This window comes from Neomonachus schauinslandi, chromosome 8 (assembly GCF_002201575.2).
Source record: "Neomonachus schauinslandi chromosome 8, ASM220157v2, whole genome shotgun sequence".
NCBI classification, from domain to species: domain Eukaryota; kingdom Metazoa; phylum Chordata; class Mammalia; order Carnivora; family Phocidae; genus Neomonachus; species Neomonachus schauinslandi.
The window spans coordinates 23,372,078-23,398,343 of NC_058410.1; the positions used below are offsets into that span (position 1 = coordinate 23,372,078).

The 26,266-nt window shown below is 35.9% G+C and overlaps 1 protein-coding gene across 1 annotated transcript in view; it reads right to left on the reverse strand.

Annotated features, from left to right (window-relative positions):
- VTA1 (vesicle trafficking 1) overlaps positions 1 to 22,320 on the reverse strand; it is a 64,294-nt gene extending 41,974 nt beyond the window's left edge. Inside the window, 3 exon segments of the mRNA XM_021693188.1 lie at positions 1,782 to 1,876; positions 22,208 to 22,289; positions 22,291 to 22,320. Of these exon segments, the coding sequence (XP_021548863.1) occupies positions 1,782 to 1,876; positions 22,208 to 22,289; positions 22,291 to 22,320 (207 nt within the window).
- Between the last annotated feature and the right edge of the window lie 3,946 nt (positions 22,321 to 26,266).

Below are 26,266 nucleotides of genomic sequence, written 5' to 3' on the forward strand. Positions count from 1 at the left end.
TTTTAATTCTAGATTTAATTCTAGAAGTGGATTTAATTCTAGAAAAAAGTGGAAATATGTCACCTCATTTCATCTTCAACATGAAATATCTGGCAGCAAAAACATAATACACTCAGTTTTCCAACTGTAATCTAAATATTAAAGCACAGGCAGATGGGATAGACTCACCATGGAATAGATTTATTTTACCTGTTATTTAATTTAGATAATAATAAACTCCTGCTGAGTCCCTTTACAAATGTGATTTTACACTTTGCTTTTTATAAAGAACTATTCTGAGTTCTGTCTTATCCATAAGGTATTTTAGTTATTACTGCTATATTGTGAAATTAATAAAGAGATATATTCTATACAAAGTCTGTTAGCAACATGATTTTATAAATGTACTGCTATGTGTGAGACACATTCCTCGTCTTACCCCCTAACCTCACCTTCCAAAAAAGAATACTCAAATTTTTCCTGTACCTACAGAAACCATGTTAGAAGTGGAAGGACAGACAGGCTTCAAGGGAGCTGGATTCCCATCAGCGGTGCCACTAGGTCCAATGGACGGTTAATAGTAGCAGTGACAGGGACTCTGGGTCAGAAGGCCAGACACCCATACCAAGTTAGAACCCTACTGCCCATGGCTGTTTAATGTAACTAGGTTTTGATCTGAGTAATTTTCAACATTTATAAAACCTCTGGGCTGACTATTATGTTTTGATTTTTAATATATCTAAACTTCTGTCTCTCCACACAAAATTATTCAACTAGTCAAATATTTAGGTTTCTAATTCTCTTGAGCAGGTCACATACTAATTAAATAAATAAAAAGCTGCAGCTATTAATATAACAGCCTCTAAAGAAATACATTAATGAGGAGTAGACCCTGACATTGTTAAAAGAAAAACCAGGACAGCTGGGCAGGGGAGGACAGGGTGGAGTCCTGATTATTAAGTTGTATTACTATGGCTACCCATGCCTGCCTGCACTAACACCCAGTCCAACCCATTCAATTTTCTCTGGATTGCTGCCTCTATATAACCTGTGAAATTATATCATGGTTCAAGAAGGTGACTCATACTTTAATCACCTACCACATTTCTGCTAGCAGGGAAGAATGCCTGGACCATAAAATTATCTTGTCCTGGTACCAAGAGTGAGACAAAGAGACTATAGGCAACTGATACCATTTCCTTTGTTGTCCCTTTCACTAAATAAGTAGCCCATTTCATTATTGTAAGAGCTATTTAAGAATTCCCAAATCAATCATCCATGTGACTGTATGAAGTAGACTAGAAAGCGTCTGTCACTTATGAAAGAATGACTCAAAGGTCATCTATAATAACATCTACGATAACAAGATATAGTGGTATATGCAAAGACACTGAAATCTACTTTAACTTATTCTTACAACTCCCTTAGCAGTAAGATGTAAATGAAAAAATTGTGTCAGGGCACCTGGGTGGCTCAGTCAGTTGAGCATCTGCCTTCGGCTCAGGTCATGATCCCAGGGCCCTGGCAGAGAGCCCCGCATCGGGCTCCCTGCTCGGCAGGGTGCCTGCTTCTCCCTCTCTCTCTGCCTGCTACTCCCCCTGCTTGTGCTCTCTCTCTCTCTGTGCCAAGTAACTGAATAAAATCCTTAGAAAAAAATTGTGTCTAGTTTTTCCTCAGCTGTAATGACATGGCTTGATGGCTGCCAAGAGGAAAAACTAAAATGGCAAAATACACATACACAAATATAATAAAGTGCCACTTAAAACATTAATCAGAAAATAAATGATCAGTGTTTAACTTACAGCTTCTAATTGATCCATTAGCTTTGATAAAAATTTACGACAGTCAGGAGTTTTACTATCAATCTTCATTCCAGTTTGCATTGCATATAAACGACCTAAAAAAAAAAAAAGAAAAATGAGATGACTTGAACAATTTCCATTACTGAATGTTTAAAATACATGTTCTAATACATAACTTAAAATTTAAGTGAATTTAAAAATAAAACTTTGATTTACTATGGATCTTATTTACAAAAATAAAGAACACACAGATATTATCCAAAGAATGAAACAGACTCATGATAATAGCAATTTTTTTTTTTTTAAAATCAAGAAGTAAGGCCTTCTCTTTTGGCAGAAAGAAAAGAAAAGAAAAGACCAGAACCTAAGCTGTCAAAAAGACCTGTAATTGGCAAGTTAAGGCAATCAGAAAAATGACAAGTACAAGAGCACTTACCAGTGCCTGAAAGTGATACTGATAAAATATGTAATATGAGCTAGAAGACTGGGAAACATAATTTGAGCTGAGGCTAACAGGGAGAACTATTTTAGTTATTTTTATATATACAAAATATATATATATACCCTTTTAAAAAAGTTAATAAAAACATTAGAGGGGCGCCTGGGTGGCTCAGTCGTTAAGCGTCTGCCTTCGGCTCAGGTCATGATCCCAGGGTCATGGGATCGAGCCCCACATCGGGCTCCATGCTCAGCGGAAAAGCCTGCTTCTCCCTCTCCCACTCCTCCTGCTTGTGTTTCCTCTCTCGCTGTCTATCTGTCAGATAAATAAATAAAATTAAAAAAAAAAAACTTATAAAAAAAAAAAAAAACATTAGAGAGAAGGCTAAACCTAAAAAAACCTCTGTGACACCATGATCCTAATAGCTTTTCCAGTGATAGGAACTGTGAAAGGTTTGGTGGTAATTGTTACCATTGGTGTGTTCATACCACTGTAATTTACTCTTACATTCTCCAAATATGTCCTGGAAATCTGTGACAGCGCTATGGACACATCATTCTAATGAAAGCACATTTAGGTAGTTCCCAGATGTTCATTACTACAAATCTTGTTGTGTTACCATACCTTCTTGTGCACACATTCAAGAGTTCCCGGAGGCAAATACCAAGAAAGAAATGTAATACCCGGGTCATAGTATGTGTATCTTTTTCACTTTTGAGAGCTACTCTTAAACTGTCCTCCAAAACAGATTACCAATATGCAGTTACATCTCCAACATATGCAAGCACCATTTCTCCAAACCCACAAAACAAACAAAAAAACAACTGGTATTATTAAACTTACCAGTGTCAAGATTTTACATGGTACTTCATTTTCACTACTAAAAATGTATTGCATATTTACTGGATAGCTCTATATCCATCTTAACGAATTAGGAGTAGCTATGAAAATAAAAGAAAAAAAACTGCTAAAAATTTTTTTTTTTAAAGATTTTATTTATGTATTTGACAGAGAGAGACACAGTGAGAGAGGGAACACAAGCAGGGGGAATGGGAGAGGGAGAAGCAGGCTTCCCGCCGAGCAGGGAGCCCTATGCGGGGCTCGATCCCAGGACTCTGGGAATCATGACCTGAGCCAAAGGCAGATGCTTAAGGACTGAGCCACCCAGGTGTCCCATCTGCCAAATTTTCTATTGGGTTGTCTGCTTTTCAACAAACTGCCTTGTGGTAGTTCTTTACACAGTATAAAGGAGGGATATAATGTTTTTCCCCTCAAATGAGATCTTGTGAACACTATCCCCCTTCCCTGCTTTACTTTTCTCTCAGCAAGTAATCATCTTCTACTTATTTATCCACCATCTCTACTCCAACTTGAATTTAAATTCTGTGATGATGGCGATTTTAGTCTATTTGGTTTGCTGATGTACCCTTGGCATGTAGGATAGTGTTTGGCCTTCGATAAACATTTTCTGAATAGATAAATACATGGATGAAAGAATAGCTCATTCTGCCCCACTGATTTAAATGCCACTTTTATCATTCATTATCATATATTAAGCTTCCACGGGATAAAAGGGCCCAATTCTGCATATTGTCTATCCTGCTTCATTAGTCTACTGGCCTATCACTGCTTTATTTAGTAGAGCTTTATAACATAGCTTGGTATCTGCTAGTTACTCTCAAGATTTCCAATTCAATTATGCCTACTCAATGATATCTTCTTTAAAAATGTATTAAGATATACATGATACACAGTTATTTATTGTGTTTTTAATTTTAAAAGCTTTATCTGAAGATACTACTTTTTAATACTCAGGCTTTTAGGACTATCTCATATTACAGAGTTTGATGTTTAATTTATTAATGTATTTATTTTCACATATCAAATTTCAGGGTTTGATCCATCTAGTCATTAACAAGAGAAGAAAAATGGGAGTTCCAAAAGTACTGTACAGATTTACATTGCCACACAGTATAAAAAGCATAGTGCTTTTTTTTTCTCTGCATACCAGCCAGCACAAGGTATCACTTTGACCCAAGACCAAATTCTAATTTGAAAAACAGAAAAACCCGCTCATTTTAAATGTCTCCTGCTTTGATAACAAATGTGACCAAATTTTTTTTCTTTCTTTTTTTAACCAGTCATATTTTTTTTTTAGCAACATGGTTAGGTCCTTTACCCATTTGTCTATAAGGTTTTAATGATCTCTCCCCACCTCCCCATCCCCCACACCTCTTAAAGCATGGTTGAACACCCTCTCCTTTTACCCAGTCACATCTCTTTTGAGCTGTTCAAGATCTGTGCCTGTCTTAGGTCCTTTTCTTCTTAGATCTGTGACTGAACTCCCCAACACTTCCTCTTTGTGAGCTGTTCAGGTTTCTTCTCCCAGGGTTTTTGTTGCATTTCTTCTTCTATAGTGCATCACATGAACTCTTTGGAAAACAAACATTGGCTGCAAATATGCCATCTTTCAATTTCTGAATCTGTTTTAAAACACAGACTTGAAATATTTATGTACTCAAAGTTATTATTTCCTTCCCCCCCCCCCCCCCCCCGTAAATTCTAAGCTTGGGAAAGTTCTTTCTCCAAGGGACCAGATATTCAATTACATGATTTTTCTAGTTTTTCCTATGGTTTTAAATTTTCAAATTTAACTCTTTAACTCGCATTTCCTCTCCTCCACAAGTTACGGGCACCTATCTCAAATACACTTAATAAATGATCCTTCCTTTCTCTAATGATTTTGTGGTTCCCTCTTTAATATATTTTTACTTTTTAAAAAGACTATTTGAGAGAAAAAGAGGGAATGCGCGCGTGCAAGTGGGGAAAGAAGCGGGGGGGGGGGGACAAGCGAACTATGCACTGAGCGCGGAACCCAATGCGGGGCTCCATCCCAAGACCCTGAGATCATGACCTGAGCTGAAATCAAGAGTCCGATGCTTAACCATCTGAGCCACCCAGTGCCCCTGCGTATGTTTCCTGGCTGTTTGATTTGCTCAGATCACAGATCAAATGCCATCTCTAGCACATGACAGTATCTCCACTGATAATATGCTTTAACGTCCTCCAAATTTAATCTTGCTATGTCTTACTGTATTACCAAAATTTTACCAAGAATTTTATGCGTTCTTGATCTTATTTTTAAGAGGAAGGCTTCTGCTTGAGAGTAGGGATCAATTCCATGCCAGGTTACTCATATTTCCCCTAACAGAGTCCCTACCCTATGCTATATTGAAACTGCGCCCTTGGGACCTACATGATCCCAGGGACTGGCTAGAGTGTAGGAAAGAAAATCTTAGCATTTCTACTGATAATTTTTAATCATTCTTTAAAAATGTCTATGTTTCTGTATCTTTAATAATACATGCAGTATTTTGGGTGCCTGGGTGGCTCAGTTGGTTAAGCGACTGCCTTTGACTCAGGTCATGATCCTGGAGTCCCTGGATCAAGTCCTGCATCGGGCTCCCTGCTCAGCGGGGAGTCTGCTTCTCCCTCTGACCCTCCCCCCTTCTCATGTGCTCTCTCTCTCTCTCATTCTCTCTCTCTCAAACAAATAAAATCTTTAAAACAAAATACATGCAGTATTTTTAGAATATAGTATCTGTGCATCAATATATATAATATATAATTTATATGATATATTAGAGATTAATTTAATTCATATGGATAGGAGATCATAAGGTTAAGAATCATTACTCATTACATCCTTACTCCCCTCAACTATAAACTATATTTTCTTACCCCAACCTACCCCATACCTCTTCCTCAGGGCCCCATTCTTTTACCATATTACATGAAATTACTGCTTTATAATCAGCAATATCCCCTGTATCTCCTCAGATTCCTCTCACTCTTTGTCTTAACTAAACCCTAGATGTCACTTGAAGAAATTCTCTTACATAATTCTTCCTATGTCAGGATTGGCAAGTATGATTGGTTTTTCTCTTTGCATCCCACTGCTACTTACAGTATTCTCTCAATGTCTGACCTAAAGCTCAAGCCCCTTTCTTCCACTTGATCTTGTTAATTCTTGTAATTGACCAAGGACCTCAAGGTCCTTCCTTGTCCTTCCATCATCTTGAAAATTTGGCTGTTCACATGGATAATCAATACTTGTGGCAGACTACTAACTGCCCGCCCACATTCTTTCTTCCTACCTTCTTTGCTAATGAGACCCCTACATTATTAAGGGGGGGGGGTTGTAATGTACCTAGTCAAATAGTACATTTCCCAGTATTCTTCAAAGCCACATATGGACATTCAACTAAGACTGATGCTATGTTGTCAGAAGTTGTTGGGAGAGAATTCTGGAAGTAATCTTAAAGGGGAAATGACAGGAGGGGAAAGATCTTACTGACCCTTTCCCTCTTCTTCCTGCTGTCTAAAACAGAAATGGTATGACTGAAACACTAGTAGACATCTTAGACCACAAGGCAACCTTGGAAATGGTAATCATGTGTTGGCTTGTAGATGTGAAATTGGAAAGTGTTTGGGTCCCTGCTAACTTCATGGAATTGACACACGTTGGGTACTGACAACATCAGACTTTGTTGTAAATGAGGGAATGAGTCCTTATCTAACTTAGCTATTGTTATTTTAGATTTTCAGCAATAAGAAAGCAAATCTAATCCTAATACACAGAACTATGTTCTCAATTCTTATTGACTCTAATAATTATATGCACTCTCCCATACAAGCCACTCACTCCATAATTAAATTACAATCTCAAACTGCTATACTTCCAAAATCAATATATTAAGCACCAACTCTAAACACAATTTCCATTTCTTCCAACTTGAAACTATGCCTGTTAAAACAGGTGGCCAGTTCACTGGTGTCTATTTCTTAATTACAGTCTTTTCTCCTTTAACTTCTGTCTGCAACCAGCTTTGATTTTGTATTTTTCTAAAACTTTACTGCGCTAGCTCCTTCACCCCTTAATTTTTTTACTATAGTCTTATGGCAAAAGGACACTCATATTTAAACCCAACTATCCTCTTTCTCTATGCCTATATTATGAGCAATAGCGACCACTGGCAGATGAGCACCAGTATAAATATAAATAAATATAAATATATCAACCTCAAATGAGCTTAATACTTGCCTTCCCAACCTCCCAAATGACTATTTCAAACACATGTCAATCTATTTTAATAACCACCTCACCCAAAAACATGCACAGAAAACTTAACAGACGTTAAAATTAATTATTCACTACCTATATATATACTATTGGCCAACAGGATATCATGATAATGTGAGGAAATACAGTACAGTTTCATGTTCCTAGGAGGTCTTTCTCCTATCTTCCTAACAGAGTAGTGAATACTGTACGAATCCTACAATCCATGAAGTGTAGGTTGTAGAGTGTAGTTGGTGAACCAACTTTGGGGATAAATGGCTATTCAGCATAGATAGGTTGAAAAAATGAGGCTGATTTTTAGGTTCACATTGGCTTTAGTGGCAGCCATCTACCTAGGACTTAACCATTAAGCAAACGTGCAGAAATTAATTGGGCAGTTCTCTTGTTACCATGAGAAAGTGATTTAAGTGATTTATTCATATGTAAAAAGTACAATTCTCAGTTTCTAGTTTGTTATTATTTTTAACTACTTCTGTTGTTTACAAAAAAAAATCAAATTATTCCCAATTCATATCACCACAGCCATTATCATCCTCCCTCACAACACAAATAAAAACAAGTATCAGCTCCTATCCTTTAAAGGTTAACCTTAACACAGATGGTTGTTATCTGAAATACAATGTAATGATGATATAGTTAATTGGTTTCACAGGCATGCACTTTCTTTCTTGGTTTACATGCATATTTAAGTCTTTGCAATTACAAGGACATTATTACATAATAACACCTTTAATTGAAGAACTGGGAAGAATCACCTCAGAATTGGAAATATTTACGATAAAACTGGCCTGGCTTTAACATTTTTGAATATCTCATGCACTTTACTTCTTAAATGCAGAAAATTATCTTGTGATACATTTTTTAATATTAATAAAAGCAAAAAGACCTTAAATCTACTTGTGAAAATTAATAAGTACACCAGAAGATCTTTTTGCCATAAAGGATGGAAAAAGGAATCACTTTCATATAGAGCTCAAGACAAGTAATTCATTGTAGCAGCAGCAGGATGATGAAAAATTAATGTCTAACATGGAAAATTACCTACTAAAACAGAATAAATATGTAGCTAAAATCATCTATAAGAAAATATATTTGATTTATTTCATCAAAGAAATGTGTTTATTTTTATGAATAAATATTATTTGAAGATGAGTAATGAGGCACATTTGCAAAAGGATTAAACACTTTCCAACCTAACTTTAATTTAATGTGAGGCATTTAAGAGATAAACATTTACTAACCCTGAAGGTATGTGTAATTCAAAGTTCCATAAAATCTAAACATTAACATTCTAACACATCCTTGCTTATACATAAGAAATATAAAACTATGAAATGCATGATATAAACACACAAAAAAAGATATATAAAAGCAATTATGAAGAGTGATGCTTTGACAGGTTAAATAAACATGGCACTCAAATAGGAATCATTATGATTTATACTGATGTTTAAAAGATTTTATTCCAATAAACAGAACTGAATATACTACTCTATTCATAAATATATTGTAAATACCTGCTATATGGTTAGTATTAGCTTTTGTGAAGGGACTGAGTCAAAGATAAAAAGGACAGTATGAATGAGGGTCTACTCAATAAAGGGTATTTACTTTGCTCATTCCTTCATTAAACAAAGATTTTTGGAGCTCCTGTCATAATATAGTAGCTTTAAGAAAAAGTGAGCTACTCTTGAGTTCTTACTAAAAGATTGTGCTGGTACAGAGCAAAAGCTAAGTGACTACTTGATTACTAAAATGAGACCAGATGGCCACGATGCAGTAACTAGACTTGACATTCAACGATAAACAACAAAAAACTAGACAAAATATATGAACCACTTTTTCACAAATAGAAATAGATGGGAAAACCATGACACCTGGAGAAAGGAAACAAATGAGATGACTCCACCAATGATCAGTCCAGCATTCTTCCTGGAGGCACATTCTAAACTAAGGAACGGGGAGGAGGAGCCTCAAGCAGAATACACTCTAGTAGAGTTGAGAAAACAGACTAAAGCTCAGGACTCCTGAAGCAGCTATAAGTGGAGGGGCACAGAGTTCTGTAGAAGAGAAGCACGCAGGAAAGAATCCCAGAAATCTGTACTGGGATAAACTTGAGGCTAAACTGAATACTACAAGATGCACATGTAGATGAGAACTCCACAAAGTCAGACGAAGAGTGAGTGGAAGCTGTGAGCCGGACCATCCCCAAAGCTGAGATGCATTCAAGGTCCGACCAGGGTGAAGAGTCCTAAATGCTTACCCAAGATATTTAGTGGAGACCCCAAGTGGTATGGTATGCTTTAGTAGGATTATCCTGTCCTTAGAGCTACTTTAGACTTGCCCCCAAACAAAAAACAAACAAAATAAGACACAAACATATCACACTTAACTGCAACTAACTTAATTGTTGGCCAGATCAAATCTGTTCAAAGGCCATAATATCCAGACATTCAAGAACTTAAACTTCACTATGTCCTGCCACCAATCAAAAATTACTACAGATGGCAATAAGCAGGAGAATGTGAATAGCCCAATTAAGACTGAACAATAACAAAATACCAGAAACAGCAGTGACATTAAATTACTGGGAAATCATGATGAAGTATTTAATGGAAACCATGAATAAAATGAGGAGAGAAACAAAACATGCACAAAGGAACACAAATGGAATGTCTGGAGATGAAAAACATCTGAAATGAAAAATTTACTGGACAGTATTAATAGCAGTTTAGACACCACAAAAGAAAGATTAAGTGAACTTCAGAACGTAGCAACAGAAACTACTCAAAGCAGGGAAAAAGGATCGAAAAGAAAAAGAAATAGAAAATCAGAGTCTCAGTGAGTTAGGAAAAAATACCAAGTGTTCTAAAATATGTGTAACTGGATTCCCCAAAGAGGACAGGTGGACAGGTGTGGCCAAAAAAAAAGAAAAAGAAGAAGAAAAAGAAAAAAGTGCTGAAGAAAAATATAAACAGAAAAATTAAAATTCCTTACCCAGCAAAACTATCAAAAATAAATATGAAATAAAAGCTTGTTTCACACAATAGAAACTGACAGAATTCACTGGCAGCAAGCCTGTGTAAGAAATGGTAAAGCTCTTCAACAGGAAAGAAAATAATACCAGATTTAAAAGTTGGATATAGGGAAAGGAGTAATGAGTGCTGAGAATGGTAATTATGTGGGAAAGTATTTCAAAATTTCATTTCCTTGTTTTATAAATTTCTTCAAAAAAATGACAACTAAAGAAATTAAAATGTAGGTTAGGGCTTATGACAGATTTATAAGTAAAATGTATGACAACAATAGCCAAAGGACAGGGGAAGGGAAAAGAAAGTAAAGTTTTTACCTTGAATGTGAGGGGGTATATTATATGGTAATAGACTAAATTAACATGAATGCTAAAGCAACTACTAAAAAAAAAAACAAAGAGGAGTATCTAATAAGCCCATAGTGGAGGCACAAAAGAATCCAAAGTGCTCCCAAAGAGAAGCAGTAACTAAGGTTAAAAAATATCTAACCACCAAAAAACCTTGACAAGCTACAGAAAAATAAATGACGGATTGAATGAAAGCAGGAACTTAAGCAATGAAACCTCTTATATAATAACGTGCTGCTAAAAAGTCAGTTTTCACTTTGAACATCAAACATAATTGTCATAAAAAATGAACCTTACCAAAGATGCTTTAAACTTGCATGGGTGCCAAAGAAAGACAGTAACAGTGAAGGACGAATTACTTGACACCACTGACCCTGTCCCTTCAACCTTAGGGATAGGCTGAGAGTCTAAAAACTGATTTACTTTACTCAAAAAAAGGAGTAACTATTAAAATGACCATTTTTTACAAAGTAAAACTCATGTTTGCAGCACGTCTGCAAAAACAAACATAAGGTAAATAAATGGAATGTTAATGGATAAATCAGGTGTCCAACTCTTTGTGTTTTCATTATTAACTTGTCATTGCTATAGTAAAGTATCCTGAGTCAGCCTATAATAAAAAATAAGTACTTAGACAGCAGGAATATGGGCTTCAATTAATCACAGAGATTCAGGAATCAGTAAAAACAGGGAAAAACTGCTTATCTTTTATAGGTTTAGTTAAGTTTGTCTCACTGCCTTTAAAAGATCCAATTTCAGTGTCATTAACAACAGAAAAAATAATAAGCAACTGATTATTAATCCTAAAATCCATCTGACTTAACACAGCAATTAAAAAAATCCAGTATTATTTAGCCTTTAAATTAAATTTAAAAATTTTACACTGTAGGTCCTGTAACATCTCAGAATTGAAATGGCCATACCTATTTGCAACTTCCTGAACGACTGTATTTAATTTTCCAGTGATCATATAAACAAATGACTCTCAAAGAGCACTTACACACTTTCATTCAAAGTCTGTTAATTATACACTGTCACCCCCTAGAGGAAACTTTGAAAAATCACACTTGAAACTATGTTTAGTTACTTAACCAAATTTCAAAGGACAGAATCTTTATGGGTTTAGCTTTATCTACAACACCAAACCTGATAGAATCAAAATATGTATCATACAGTGTCCACATTTAGTAGAGACTCAAAAATTTTCTGGCTTCATTAAAGGAAAAAAAAGAGACACGTGCTGCTCAGAGTTATGTTAATAACATCAAGCTTGTCCTCCATTTCTACTCTTCATTTATTAGAAATCTCCCAGATTACTGCACTGCCTTTCTGCCCCCCTTTCATTTTTCATCAGTTTGACTAGGCCCTTTACCCTCACTCACTCCACAATTGGTTTTCTAATTACTACCTACCATCAACAATTTTCCATAAGTTATTTCTCATCTAGCATTTACCATTCAGTTCCTGGTTCCATCACTTCCTAAGAGAAGAACCAGGATGATTGTGGGGTTCAAATCAGATATCCTGAAAGAAAGTGTTGTTACAAATGCCAAGAACTACATGAATGTTAGTTGTCTGGTTTCTTTATTCAGTGACAACTATGTGGCCATAGTTCCCTCTAGGGACCACTGTTGCCTTAAAATACAGATCAATTTAACAAACTTTTTTTTGAGCACCTTTTCTTTATTATGTAAATATCTCTAGTGGCCTAGCACTACATGGCATAGTAAATAAATAAAAAGCACCCAGAAGGGTAAAAGCCTGAAGTTTAAACTCTGGAAGAGATAATAGATGAATGAAAAGCAATTAAGGTAGCCTTACAAGACACAATGAGGACACAGAAAAGAAGCACCTTTGGAAGTTTAGGAGAAGGCCTCCCTGAAAAAGTGACATTCAAGCTGGTGCCTAAGGATAAGGTGGAGTGGGGGTGGTGGAGAAGGAAAGAGTTGTCAAGGCAGAGGGAATACAATGTTGGAAGGCTTGAAGACAAGAGAAAATGAGAGAGGTTCCAGAAACAGAGTAAAATTCAGCTTGATCAGAACTGCTAAAGATGATTCAGAGTTCAAATCACTAAGGGCACTTATATGGAGCTATTATAGGTGGCTTTTAAAAATGAAATCTGTCCTTAATAAAGCTTTTGTTTTTAAATTTTTTATGGAATGGAACATGTTCACTTATAGAACAGAAAATAAACAAAAAAGACAATCAAAAGAAACAGTATCCATGAACCTAAAAGCCACAATTTTTTTCTCCAAGTATATACACATTAAAAAGTTCAATTCATATTATATAATTTTATATCCTGCATTTTCATATAAACTTCTTCCCATGTTACAAAAGATGCTTTGTAATTCTTAACTGATTATATTACTTTCCACCCAGTAGATTAAGATAACTTAATTAACCATTTCCACATTGACATATATTTTGGTTGTTCTGCATTTTTTCACAAATGTATAAATAATCATCCAGAAGACTCCACATAATGCTCTCAGTATATTTGTGATTATTTCCTAAGCACAAACTTTCCAAAACTAGAATTACTGAATTAGAGATATTTTTACAATTCCATTCATTTTGCCAAAATGGTTTCCAAAACTTTGTACCAATTCACACAACCTTGTCAATGGCGATTTCACCATATATTCATTTGCACTGAGTTACAATTTTACAGCCAAAAAAATTTTAATTTACATTACTAATTAAACTGAATGTTAATAATTAGCATTCCCTCCTTTGGTAGTTACACATACATGCTCTTTGTATTTTATTTTAATTTTAATTTACATTACTAATTAACATTTTAATTTACATTACTAATTAAACTGAATGTAAATAATTAGCATTCCCTCCTTTAGTAGTTACACATACGTGCTCTTTGTCCATTTATCTATGGGGATCTTAGTTTTTATAAAATAGTTTTGTATGAGTATTTTATATATCCGGGATACCGGGCCTCTGTCTCATCTACTGGAAATATTTTTCCTTTGCAATGTTTTTCATATTAATTGTACTGTTTGGGTCATACAGAATTTCTAAGTGTTTCCAGTCAACTCTATCATTCTTTTACTTTTTTTTTCTTTTTAAACTAAGCACTTAAAGCAGATCTTTCTGGTGGCTAAAGGGATTACTTGTTTGAAGTAGAACCTAGGAAGCCCTGTCAGTAGTTTAGGTGTAAGATGAGGGCATGATATACCAAAGAAACTGAGGAGATAAGTAAAAGTTTAAAAATTTAATGACTGACTGATTGTGAGAGATATGAGGGAAGCGAGAAAAGGCAAAATTTGTAATTTGGGGCACCCGGGTGGCTCAGACGGTTATGTATCCAACTCTTGATTTTGGCTCACGTCCTGATCTCAGGGTTGTGGGGAGTCTGCTTCTCTCTCCCCCCCCTGCCACTCACTCCCCCAGCTCGTGCTCTCTAATGAATCTCAAAAAATTTGTAATTTCTAGCTAATAAATTTTCAAATCTGACAGAAATGGGAGATATTCCAGAAAACTTTATTTAATTTATCAATACTGGGCCAAAAATATTTCAAATTGAAGAAATTGATAAATATGTAAACTAATTCCCCCCGCAAAAGCACAAAGTTCTGCTTTATCAATTACTTTTCTTTAATCTAAAAAAAGAGAAATCTGTGTTTTAATCCAGGTCAGATATGAGAACCTTCTTAACAATATTTAGGAAGCTAGCATGACATCTTTACTAAAAATCTGACAATGGCAACACTTAAAAAAAAAAAAGACTCAATCAGTATTACTTAGGAACTCTTCTTGCAGGAGAAAAACAAAAAATAGACTAGGACATTAAGAAATATACATGATAAAACACAGAGTTGACACCAATAGCATGATATAAGAAAAACTGATAAAACTGGGTACTACCAAAATCAAAACTTTGTGACACCCTGTTATAAAGACAAAAGAGAAGCTACAGACTGGGAGAAAATATTTGCAAAACAAGGACTTGTAACTACAATATATTAAGAACTCTAAAAACCAAGTAAAGTTAAAAAGCGGGAGGGGCAAAAACAGACATTTTACTGAAGGTGATATAGATAGTAAATAAGCACAAGAAAAGATGTTAATTTCAGTAGCTATCAGGTAAATAAAAATTAAAGCCATGATATCAACATATCTATCAGAGCGACTAAAATAAAAAATAGTGACACACAAAATGCCAGCGATAATGTGGAGAAACTGGTTCACTCACCACTCATGTTGCTGAGTGGAATGTACAATGGTGCAGTCAATCTTTTTGAAAACAACTTGCCGGTTTCTTATAAAATAAAACACTAGGAAGGCAGGGAACTCTGTGGGCTCTCTTTCCTAATAGTACTAATCCCATTCATGAGGGCTCCATGACTTAATCATCTCCCAAAGGCCTCACTTACTAATACCATCATTTTGGGGCGTTAGGATTTCAACGTGAATTGGGGAGAGGGGAGGCAAACATTCAGACCACAGCACAACCCAAATGTCCTTCAATGGTTAAACTGCTAAATTCTGGTACATACATACCATGGAATACTACTGAGCATTAAAAAAAGAAACAAAGTATTGGTACATGCAAGAACTGAGATGAGTTTCCAGGCAATTACTACTTGCTGAGTGGACAAAAAGTCAACTCCACAAGGGTATGTAACGTCCGACTCCATTTATATAATATTTTTTAAATGATAAAATTTTAGAAATGGAGAATAGGTTAGTGGCTGCTAAGGGACCGGGCAGCAATGGGTTGAGAAGGGATGGGTGTGGCTACAAAGATGAGTGTAGCTACAAAAGAGTAACGAGGGATTCTTAGGGAACTGTTCTCTATCTTGACCATGGTGATAGAGGAACCTATTCCTGACAAACTGTTTAGAACTAAACAACACACACACACACACATACACACAGAGGAATAAACATAAAACTGGGGAGGTATGAATAAGATTGGTGGATTTTATCAATGTCAATATTCTGGTCATAATATTATGGTATAGTTTTGCAAGTTATTACCACTGGAAGACACAGGGTAAAGGGCATAGGATCTTTTTGTCTTATTTCTGACAAATGCATGTGGATTTATAATTACCTCAAAATAAAAAGTTTAATTAAAAAAAAAAAAACTAATGGAATTCTTTCCAGGGATGGAGGGGTGTTTCAAATAGAAGGACATTTACTATTTTTTTTTATTACATACTCCATTGATAAGTTCAAAGAAGTATAAGCATATCTGCACTTGCACAAATAGTAAAAAAAGTAATTTGATACACAGCACTTTAATATACATTCCTGATTTAAAAAGAAAACAAAAGACCAAACAACAAAGAAATATAGAAATATTAAGGTAACAATTAAAAAATGATAAAACATTAGAGTATTCACACTAAGGCCAGAGATAAATCATTTTTGGAAATCATTTAATACTGAAATGGAGGAGGCACAATGGGTACATCCTGAGAACATACCTATAACTTAATCTAAAACTCATTATAAATATAGTAGAGTAAGTTATAAAATACAGAGCACTGGAATTCTTTCCATTGCATTTTCTCACTGTAATTAGAACATGTTAAAAGCCATAAATTAATATAGTTACTATACAGTTCATTTATTCAATCGACAAAATTTACACACATCCACAGTGTCTTAGGTACTCTATTAGGAGTTAGAGATTCAAAGATCACCAACATAAGACATACTTCTTACTCTCATAGAGCTTACACTCTAGTGAAATATTAATAACATTCAGAGAGATGGCATTTATTAAATATTTACGAATGTCAGTTATGTGCCAGGTGGTAAGAGAAAACAAGATATTAATCCCTGTCCTCCAGGAGAATCCAGAAGATTAAAAGGTAAATCAGTGTATATGATACAATGTAAGTAAGATGAGAGGCACACTGGAACAACTTCCAGACCATCCTTATGAGGTAATGAAAGCGATTCAAAAAGTGTAATTTGTACTGAGTCAGTAAGAATAAGCTAGCCAGGTTAAGGGGAAGTCAGTGATTCCAGGTAAGGAGCAGCATGTAAAAGAGAGTATGGAGCTTTACCAGTCAGCAAGTATTTCAGTGTAATAATCTTGATTTTTTTCTCACCAAAAATTCTTTGCTCTAGAAATTTAGAAAATTGTTTGCACTAAGATTATAGAAATACATCCCTTCACACATTTTTAAATTGGTACCTACCACTTTTCATCAGATGTTTAAGTATAAAAGATGTAATTTCTGTACATCAGATATATACATCTAAAAATTATAGCATTCTTTCAACTGTATCATAACAACTTGATATAATTTTAAAACATACAAAGCTCCTTCTTTAAACATCAGAAATAATACATTTTGTAACTTTTTAACCTATACTCCCATTTACTTATCCTATAGAATTTATTAAAAGAATGTATTTGTATGCTCAAAAGTCCTAACTTGATTATCATAATTCTCTGCAACAAAAAATGTATAAAAATTGAAGTTTAAACTTATCAAAATTTCCTGTGAGATAAGATGCTAAGTGTTAAAATTTTTCCTCTGGATTTCCTGAGTGTTAAAATTATGTGATTATTGTAATGCATAATTGATCAAAACAGTATCAATGCTACACATTTCAATCATTAAAAAAGGGTAAAATTTATTGGAAATGCATCTTATACACAGCTAAACTGTGTATCTAGGAATCAGTATGATTTATTGTCATACAGAACCAGAATTGGTTCTGTTCCCACTTACATTTTTACAAATTTAACATGAGAGAAAATTCATTCATATAAAGCAGCAGATAAGAATGGAAGTTTTATCACAGCAAAATCACTGAATTCTTTTAATTCCTTTCCTTCTGGGTTATAGGCTAAAAAGCATATAATCACCTCTCATCAAATACTATTTTTAATAATCTCTTAGCTGACATTTCATATAGGTCAGCTTCAAAATTTGTTTTAAAACTAGAAAAGGATTTGTCACCCCATCATTAGAGTTATTCACTTTCTCAATTCTGTGAAGCATACAAAAAAATCTTACAAAGATTTATCATTTTCTTTCATGACACTGAGACAGGATTATTCTAAGACACCAACAGGATTGGGAAAACTGAAATACTGTTCAACATCCTTTGGCAAAGAAAACAAAACAAAACAAAACAAAACAAAACTCAAAACCAATTTAAATGTTTTTCTCTTATCACTTGTTTTTAATGTATTTCTGAAAAAAAAAAACCCAAAAACCTCAGAGCTGAGGATTAGGCTCATTTAGTTTGAGAATGTCTGCCATATAACATTAAGAGTAAAACCTGTTGTTAATGCCAAACCAGCCAGCCAGTGGAGGCTTACTTTCTCAGAAAAATATGACATAATTTTTCAATTCGAATAAATATGTTAAGCCACGTCTGCATTCGCCTCATCTCATCTGAATTCTAATTCCAAAATTTCAGTAAGCCACAGATCTTTAAGTCACTTGGATGAAACAAGGCACTACCCACTTCAGCATTTCTCTTTTGTTGTTTGGCTCTTGTATCAGGAATGATATTCTTTAAAATAATGAATAGAAAATGAAAAGGTTAGGTCATTTCATGAAAACTCTTACATTTTGGGAATTCAGAACACTGCAACACAGGCCTGGTTTTAACATGAGGCTTTACCCTTAACAGATATACTTATAAATGTAAGCAACATATGAAAGAGACTTTTCCACTGTGGTCCTTCCTTGTCCTCGTCCCCACAGCTAAATCTTTTCACACTCTCTCATACATGACTCTGGTCCCAAACTGTTCCTCTCCGCCCTTCCAGATAAAATCCCAAATGATCAAACAATGGCTACTAATATCTAAGGATAATTCCTCCTCTTCCCCCTTATAAAATGTTCTGTCTTCATTCCCCAAATTAAAATGTTGCTTTTGACATCCTTTCTCATGCCCTGCATTTTCAAATAAATACTTATTCTTTACTCTGATCTTCTTCCATATAAAACAGGAAAGACAGGATGCTCTCCTTAATACCTTAATTAACAGAGACTTCACTACACCAGTAATTTGAATTGTCCCTTTTTTCTAGACACCGTGGAAGGTTTTCCACCTTCCTTCCCAGGGCAACACACCATAAAAATACTCATGATACATGAGAGCTTGCCTTTCTTCTTTAAAGTAGGAGAAGAGCAATTTGAACAGGATGTGGGAAAAGAGAAGCAGCATACTACTTTGCTACCCTGATCAAAGGAGCTTTGTCAGAGAAGCAACAAGCTGAGAATTGGGGAGATGATTCCTGTGAATTTCTTGCATACTGAAGTTTGAAGAACACTGGTTGGTATGTGTAGAGCACAAATCACAATAAGTCACCAAAAGCAGTCTTCTGTTACACAACAGAAATCAGACCCATATATATGGCAGCTACAGGAATTACGAGACTGCAAATATAAACAAGTATTTTTAAAGCATTTAAAGAAATACAAGTGTTTTAAAAATATAGTAACAAAAGACTATCAGAAATGGCTAGGTTGATTTAAAAACAACAAAAAAGAGAACATCCAGAAATAAAAAATGAAAATAGACACTCAATAAATGGGTGATACAATAGGATATATGGAGGTGAACACAGACCTAAAGAAATTACATAGAACGTAGCACAGAGAGACAAAGGGATGCAAACTATGAAAATATTAAGAGACCAATAAAGGAGAAAAGTGCAACACATGTCTAATCAAAATTTCAGTAGAGAATACTTGAACAGATAATAGCAGAGAATTCTCCAGAATTTATGATACCCATCTGTAAATCCAGGAAGCCAAAGTCCCAAAGAAGGTAGACGAAAAGAAATCAAGTCCTAGAAAATCAGAATATAAGTTATAAGAGAGTGATAAATTAGCTATACTTTAAAATTAAGAACTTTTGAACATCAAAGGACTTCATAAATAGAGTGAAAAATCAAACTATGAACTTGGAGAAGACATTTGCAATGCATGTAACAAAAGAGTAATATCTACATTTAAGAAAGGACAAACACTGAAATAAAAAAAAGGACAAAAGCAATAAATAGGTATTTCAAAGGGGAATCACAAAGGGTAATTAACATATGAAAAGATGCTCAACCTCATTAAGACTCAGTGAATTGCAAATTTAGCTTGAATTTCATGCTCACCAGATTGACAAAAATTAAAAAGTCTAATAACTTCAAATACAGTGGGTACCTTGGTGTTCATTTTATTATTCCTTAAACTGTATACACATTGTATGTGTTCTTTAATATGCATGTTTTATAACAAAAAATATTTTGTAAGTACCACTTGGATTTGGCAATGAAAATGTTTGTCTATGGCCCTGCGGAGAGCAGTTTCAGTGAAATAAAAGGCATGAAAAGTAGGCTGCAATGAGCTGAAAGGCTCTATGAGATAGGAAAGTAAAGACAACACAGACAACTATTTTTTTTTTTTTTTTTAAATTTTTTTTTAAAGATTTTATTTATTTATTTGAGAGAGAGAATGAGATAGAGAGAGCATGAGAGGGGGGAGGGTCAGAGGGAGAAGCAGACTCCCTGCTGAGCAGGGAGCCCGATGCGGGACTCGATCCCGGGACTCCAGGATCATGACCTGAGCTGAAGGCAGTCGCTTAACCAACTGAGCCACCCAGGCGCCCACACAGACAACTATTTTAAGCTTAACTTTGAGGTTAGGCAGACAGAACTGTAACTTTAGGAGAATGTCACAGTGAGAGGTTTTTAAAATTTTATTTTATTTTTTAAATAAAGGAAACTGGGGCAAATTTAGAAAGATATAGCAAAAGGGAGAAGATGATGACACAGAAAATAAAAGCCCCTGGCTATCACAAAGGTATATAATACAGAGCTCATGAATAGCAGTTAGTTTTAGACAGGAATAAGGGTTCCTACTTCATTGTTACAATTACCTCTCTGACATTTATCACTTTTCTCCTCCCTCCATCCACTTCAGTTACAATGGGCTCCTTGATCCTCCTTCAAGCAAGCCTCTGCCTCATGACTTTTGCATATGTTATTCCCTCTATTGAGAATACTCTTTTCCAATGATGCAAAGCCTGCCTTTCACTCCTTTCAAGTCTTTGCTCAGATGTGAACTCAATGAAGCATTCCACGAGTACCTTTAAAGTGAAATCCGCTTCTCACCCCCTACCACCCTAATCCTAGTACTCCCTATTCTTTTTCCCTGCTTTATTTTTCTTCAAAATCTTCTAATATTCCATATAATATTTTCATTTTATTGTTTAATCCCCTTTCCCCCACTTGTGTACCAGCTCCATGAATGCAGGAACCATAGCCACAGTGCCTGGTAATGTTTGATACACAGGAAGAAAACTCAATAAATAAAAGGTGAATAAATGATTACCAGTCCCTACTTGAGGAACTGGAAGAACAAATATAATGGAACTAATACTGCATGATTTGAACAAAATGAAGTAGAGCCTAGGGAATAATCAACTTACTGCCTACAGAAGAGATTACGTTTGAGTTAAATCTTGAATCATGAGGAGTTTGCCAAGTGAAGGAAAAAAAAAAAACAGACAGACATTCCAAGGTATTGAAGAACATGGAGGTTTAAAAGGGCCTTGTACACTTGAGAAATGAAAATGGGGTACTGGGAGTATGATAGGGAAGACAATAGACCAGATTTTAGCAAACCTTACAATGTTCACAGCAGAGGACACATTATATTGAGCTTTTCAATGCTAAAAACCCTTTACAGAAGATTACAGTTGCTTGGTCACTTGTTTTATTTGCAGTCAGTTTAAAGTTTACATAAAACTACTAGACTTACTGCAAAGGAAAAAGTTTGAACAACCTAATCTGTTCTCCAACTGTAGACTGTATTTTTCATAACCAACCAAAGTCATAGTATTACTACCAAATGTCTCAAACCCAAGTATTATTCAAAGAAGTCAAGACAAAAAATTCTCATTGGTGGGAAAATGGTCAAATTCAAGTGCTAGTTTTGTAGCAACTACTCTCCATTTCACCATTTATGAGTTTTTTAATGAGCTTGCATGTTGTCCTACTTAACCTGCACTTATTACTATGTTTTCAGTTAGTCTACCTTCCTTCTGTACACATCATTACTGTCTTTGGGACACTCAGATTCGTTTTAGCCTCAGCACAATTACTTAACCATCCAGGTTATTTTCGAGACAGGAAACTCTCTTGAGTACACACAGAAAACCTCAAGACAGCGTGTTAGCTCATGAACCCATGTAGCCAGTTTAAGAATATTTAAGCACAAGACCAGAGAGGCGGCGAACACCAACCGTGCTTTTTACGTTTTGCCTCTCTCGGGCCTGCGAGGGGGCGGAGAGCTGGTGAGGTGGGGTAAACCCTGAAAAGGGCGGGGCTCCACTGGGTTCCCAGGGCAGGCCAGAGGTCAAAGCTCAGGTCTAAAGCTGAAGGGGCGGGGCCTGCCTTAAAAACCAAGGGGTGGTGTGTGGGCCCTGGAGGGTAAAGAGGGGCACGGCGACTCGGAAAGACTCACAGTAATAAGCCACCACAGGGTCCCGCTTGTCATGTTCCTGAGCCGTCCTCAGATGATGCTGTATGCTCTTAAACTGGGGGGGGTAGTGGGGGCAGCGGAGCAAGCTCGGCCATCTCTATTCCAGGAATCACCACTTCCTACTCGCGCGCCACCGACACATCCGCTTCCGTCTGGTAGGTCGCGCGCACGAACGCGAATGGCAAATCCCGCCCACTCTCCTGTTGCTCAGCGACAGCAAGTCAACTACGGGCTCCCAACAGGGACAGCCTCAATGTACCTCGCTCTTGGCAGTTAGAACCCAGAGAAGGCTAAGCGGCTCCGCGGTTGTGCCGCTTGTGGCACCAGCGCTCTCTGCTGGCTGCGGGTGGGAGGGAAAAGAGTTTTTGTTTTGTTTTACCTTCTTGTGTCCCCCATGCCTTTTTTCCTCCCTCCCTCCCTCCCTTCCTTCCTCCCTTCCTTCCTTCCTCCCTCCCTCCCTCTCTTCCCTCCTTCCTTCCTTCCTGTTTCTTTCCGCAAAACGGAAGGTAGAAAGGGAAAAGCAAGAAGAGAATAATGTTTGTTGATTGCGAGAAAGGGTAAAGGCGTGAATTGCCTTTAATATCATTCAGAAATTATCACTTCCAGTTTCTCAGATTATCTTAATAGCGTCCTTTTCTGATTTTGGAAACTTTAAATTCGCTTATTGTGGAAGATGAGAGATGATGTGTTTAATTTTTTATATTGATTTTTTTTATATTGAATTCTTCTGTATTGACATATTGGATAAAATAACCAGACTCTTTTCAACTTAAATACTAAGCACATTAAGCTTAAAGAAAATTGAATTTTTGTTCCGAACTGGTGCATGAAGAATCTGAAGATCATTTATTTCTGGAGAATGATCAATAATTTGTCAAGTATTTTGACTCATACCATTGTAGGCATCAGCTTTTCCTTCCACCATTAGTGACTTCTTTTTCTCTCTTTTCCATGCCATTCTGTCATTTTCCAGGACTTTACACTTTATTTGCCTCCTCCAATAACCATCTGTACTGCTTTATTTTCTCAGTTCCCAGTTTTGAGGGTTCATCTTAAAACTAGTTTTCATTGGGGCGCCTGGGTGGCTCAGTCGGTTAAGCGTTTGCCTTGGGCTCAGGTCGTGATCCCAGGGTCCTCGGATCGAGCCCCGCATCAGGCTCCCTGCTCCGCAGGAGGCCTGCTTCTCCCTCTCACACTCCCCCTGCTTGTGTTCCCTCTCTCGCTGTGTCTCTCTCTGTCAAATAAATAAATAAAATCTTTAAAAAAACAAAACAAAACAAAAACTAGTTTTCATTGAAATCACACTATCTCCAAGGAAAAAGATCTCAACCTCTGAAATTTGTCCTGCCTGCTCTTCTCTAATCACCAAAACATCTACCCCCCCCCACCCCCCCGCAGAAACTGCTCTGTGTCCTTGTGATTACCCCTACTCCACATCCTTTGTCTATTTCTGCTTGCAGAATACATTACCTTACTCTGGGTCTGCCTTTTTTTTTACCCGAGGAGAAATTGAGACCTGTATTCTCCCCAATCTCAGTAACATTCACTACCACTTGATAATGTATATGCTACAGACTGAATATTTGGGTCTTCTTAACATTCATATGTTGAAACTTAATGCCCAATGTGATGGTATTAGGAGGTGGAGTCCTTGAGAGGTGATGAGGGCAGAGCCTTTATAAATGGGATTAATGCCTTTATAAAAGAGACCCCAGAGAGCTAGCTGGCCCTTCCCCCATGTGAGGATACAATAAGAAAGCAACATTCTGCAGCCTAGAAGAGCGGGCTCACTAGAACCTGACCATACTGGAACCTGGATCTTCCAGTCAGCATAGTTGGATTGGTAGAGGAACTAAAGCAAAGTGTGATAACCATAAATGTCATCTCTCTGTCCTTATGAATTCTCATTTATTCTTTTCCTATTCTTGATTGTCAACTCTGGTTGTTCTTAAAGTTCACCTAAGAAGTTGTTTTTTTGTTTTTTTTGTTTTTTCCAAAGACCTATCTAGGTCTCACCCCCAAGCCACCCCAATGTAATAGTTCTGGGTTGGAGCCTAAATATCAGCGTTTTTAAAAGGGCTTCAGGAAATTTTAATGGTATACCCAGGGTTCAGGACCAATGCCCCAATGAATCATCAATATGTAGCTGATGTTTCTCCAGTCTCTTTAAGCTAGACTCTCTGCCCTGATTGCCTTGATCAGAAGCTGCAATTCCTGCTATTGAGATTAAGGTCATGAGATATGAATTGTTTTACCTCTCCTCTGGCACGACAGAGTAGTAATAACGAGCTAGCATTTGCTGAGCATCTATTATGAATCATGTATGTTTCTAGGGACTTAACATCAATTCATTTAATCCTTACCACACCCTATGAAGAAGGTATTATCATTTTCATTATTTTATAGATAAGTGAGGCACTTAGAAATTATGTAACTTGCAGCAGATCAAAGCCAGTAAATATGAGTGTTTGATATTACAATCCATGTCCTTTGGTTTCAGAGCCTGTGAATCTAACCACTATTGACTTTAATGTCTCTCTATACCAATATATCCTTGTACTTTAAGTTTTTCCTATTGAATGATCCTGTGTCTGAAAAATCATGTGTTCTATTCCTAGTGAAAGCTGTACCTTCCTGTTATTCTCCTGATCTCTCCCTTTGAGACCGGAGGTTGCTCAGGTCCCTTTCTCATTTGCATGTGTTCTAAAGGAGGAAAGGGGCAAAATAAGCAGGTAAGTGAAATGGATTTTATGCCATCTGCCAACACATGTTCTCTTCTTTCCAAGTACTGTACTCCCATCATGAGAGGAGTATTGATATGAGGAAGAAAAGTAACAGAGACTGTTAGCATAACAGCACATTAAAATTATGGTGTGAAAGAAAATAAATATTAATAACATGAGGTTGTTTCTTCTTGTTGATGTTTTATAATGAAGAACTTACTATGAAGAAAGACCTAAACTCTCCTCCATCCAGCTCTGAACAGTTGCTGAAGGATCTCACATCACCCTCCAGGTTGGGGCTTAAATCTTGGCAAGTTAGGGGAGGACATAGATGGAATTTACCAGTGAAGCTACCTGGGCCTGGCATTTTCTTCGTGGGAAAGCTTTTTATTTTAAATGTTATTTCTTTAATAAGTATAAAGATATTCATATTTTCTGTTTAATTGTTAAGTTTTTAGTAATATGTGCCTTTCAAGGAATGTATTCATTTTATGTAAGTATCAAACTTATTGACATAACATTGTTCATGCATGATGTTTCCTTATGATCATTTAAATATTCTGTTGTGATATCCCTGTTTTTTCCATTTATGATCTGGGTCATTTTCATTTTCTCTTTTATTATCCCCACCTGTCTAGTGAGAAAACAGTTTTGCTAATCTTTGCAAAGAACCACTTTTTGTTTCATTGATTTTTTTCTATTGTCTTTCAGTTTTCTACTTCAAGGTTTTGTGTTTTTTATCTCTCTCCTATTTAATTTATATTTAAACTGTTCTTTTTATAATTTCCTAAGGTGAGAGGTTTAAATCACTTTATAACTTAATTTTTCTAACAGAATATTTATAACTTCTAATATTCTGTCGATTACTCTTCTAGCTGCTTTCCACAAATTTTGAGAAACTGTGTGCATTAGTATTTGTTTATAGTAGTTTTCAATTTTCCACACAATTTCTTCCTTTATCTATAGGTTAATAGATGCTATTGCTAGTTTTTCAAATACTTGGGCATATTCCTGATATCTTATTTTTATTAACTTCTAGTTTAATTCCATTGTGACCAGTTAACATACACCATATGATTTCATTATTCAGACTTTCTTATGACCTAGCAAAGAGTCCCTCTTGGTGAATGTTCCACATGTACATGAAAAAAAAATGTATAATCTGCTGGTTAGGTGAAGGGTTCTCTAAATATCAATCAGTGCAAGTCAGTTATTAGTAACGTGTAAGTACTCCATCTCTTTTCTGATGTTCTTTCTACTTTGTCAATTGATTAGTGAGAGAGGGGTGTTGAAATCTCTAATTGTAACTGAATTTATT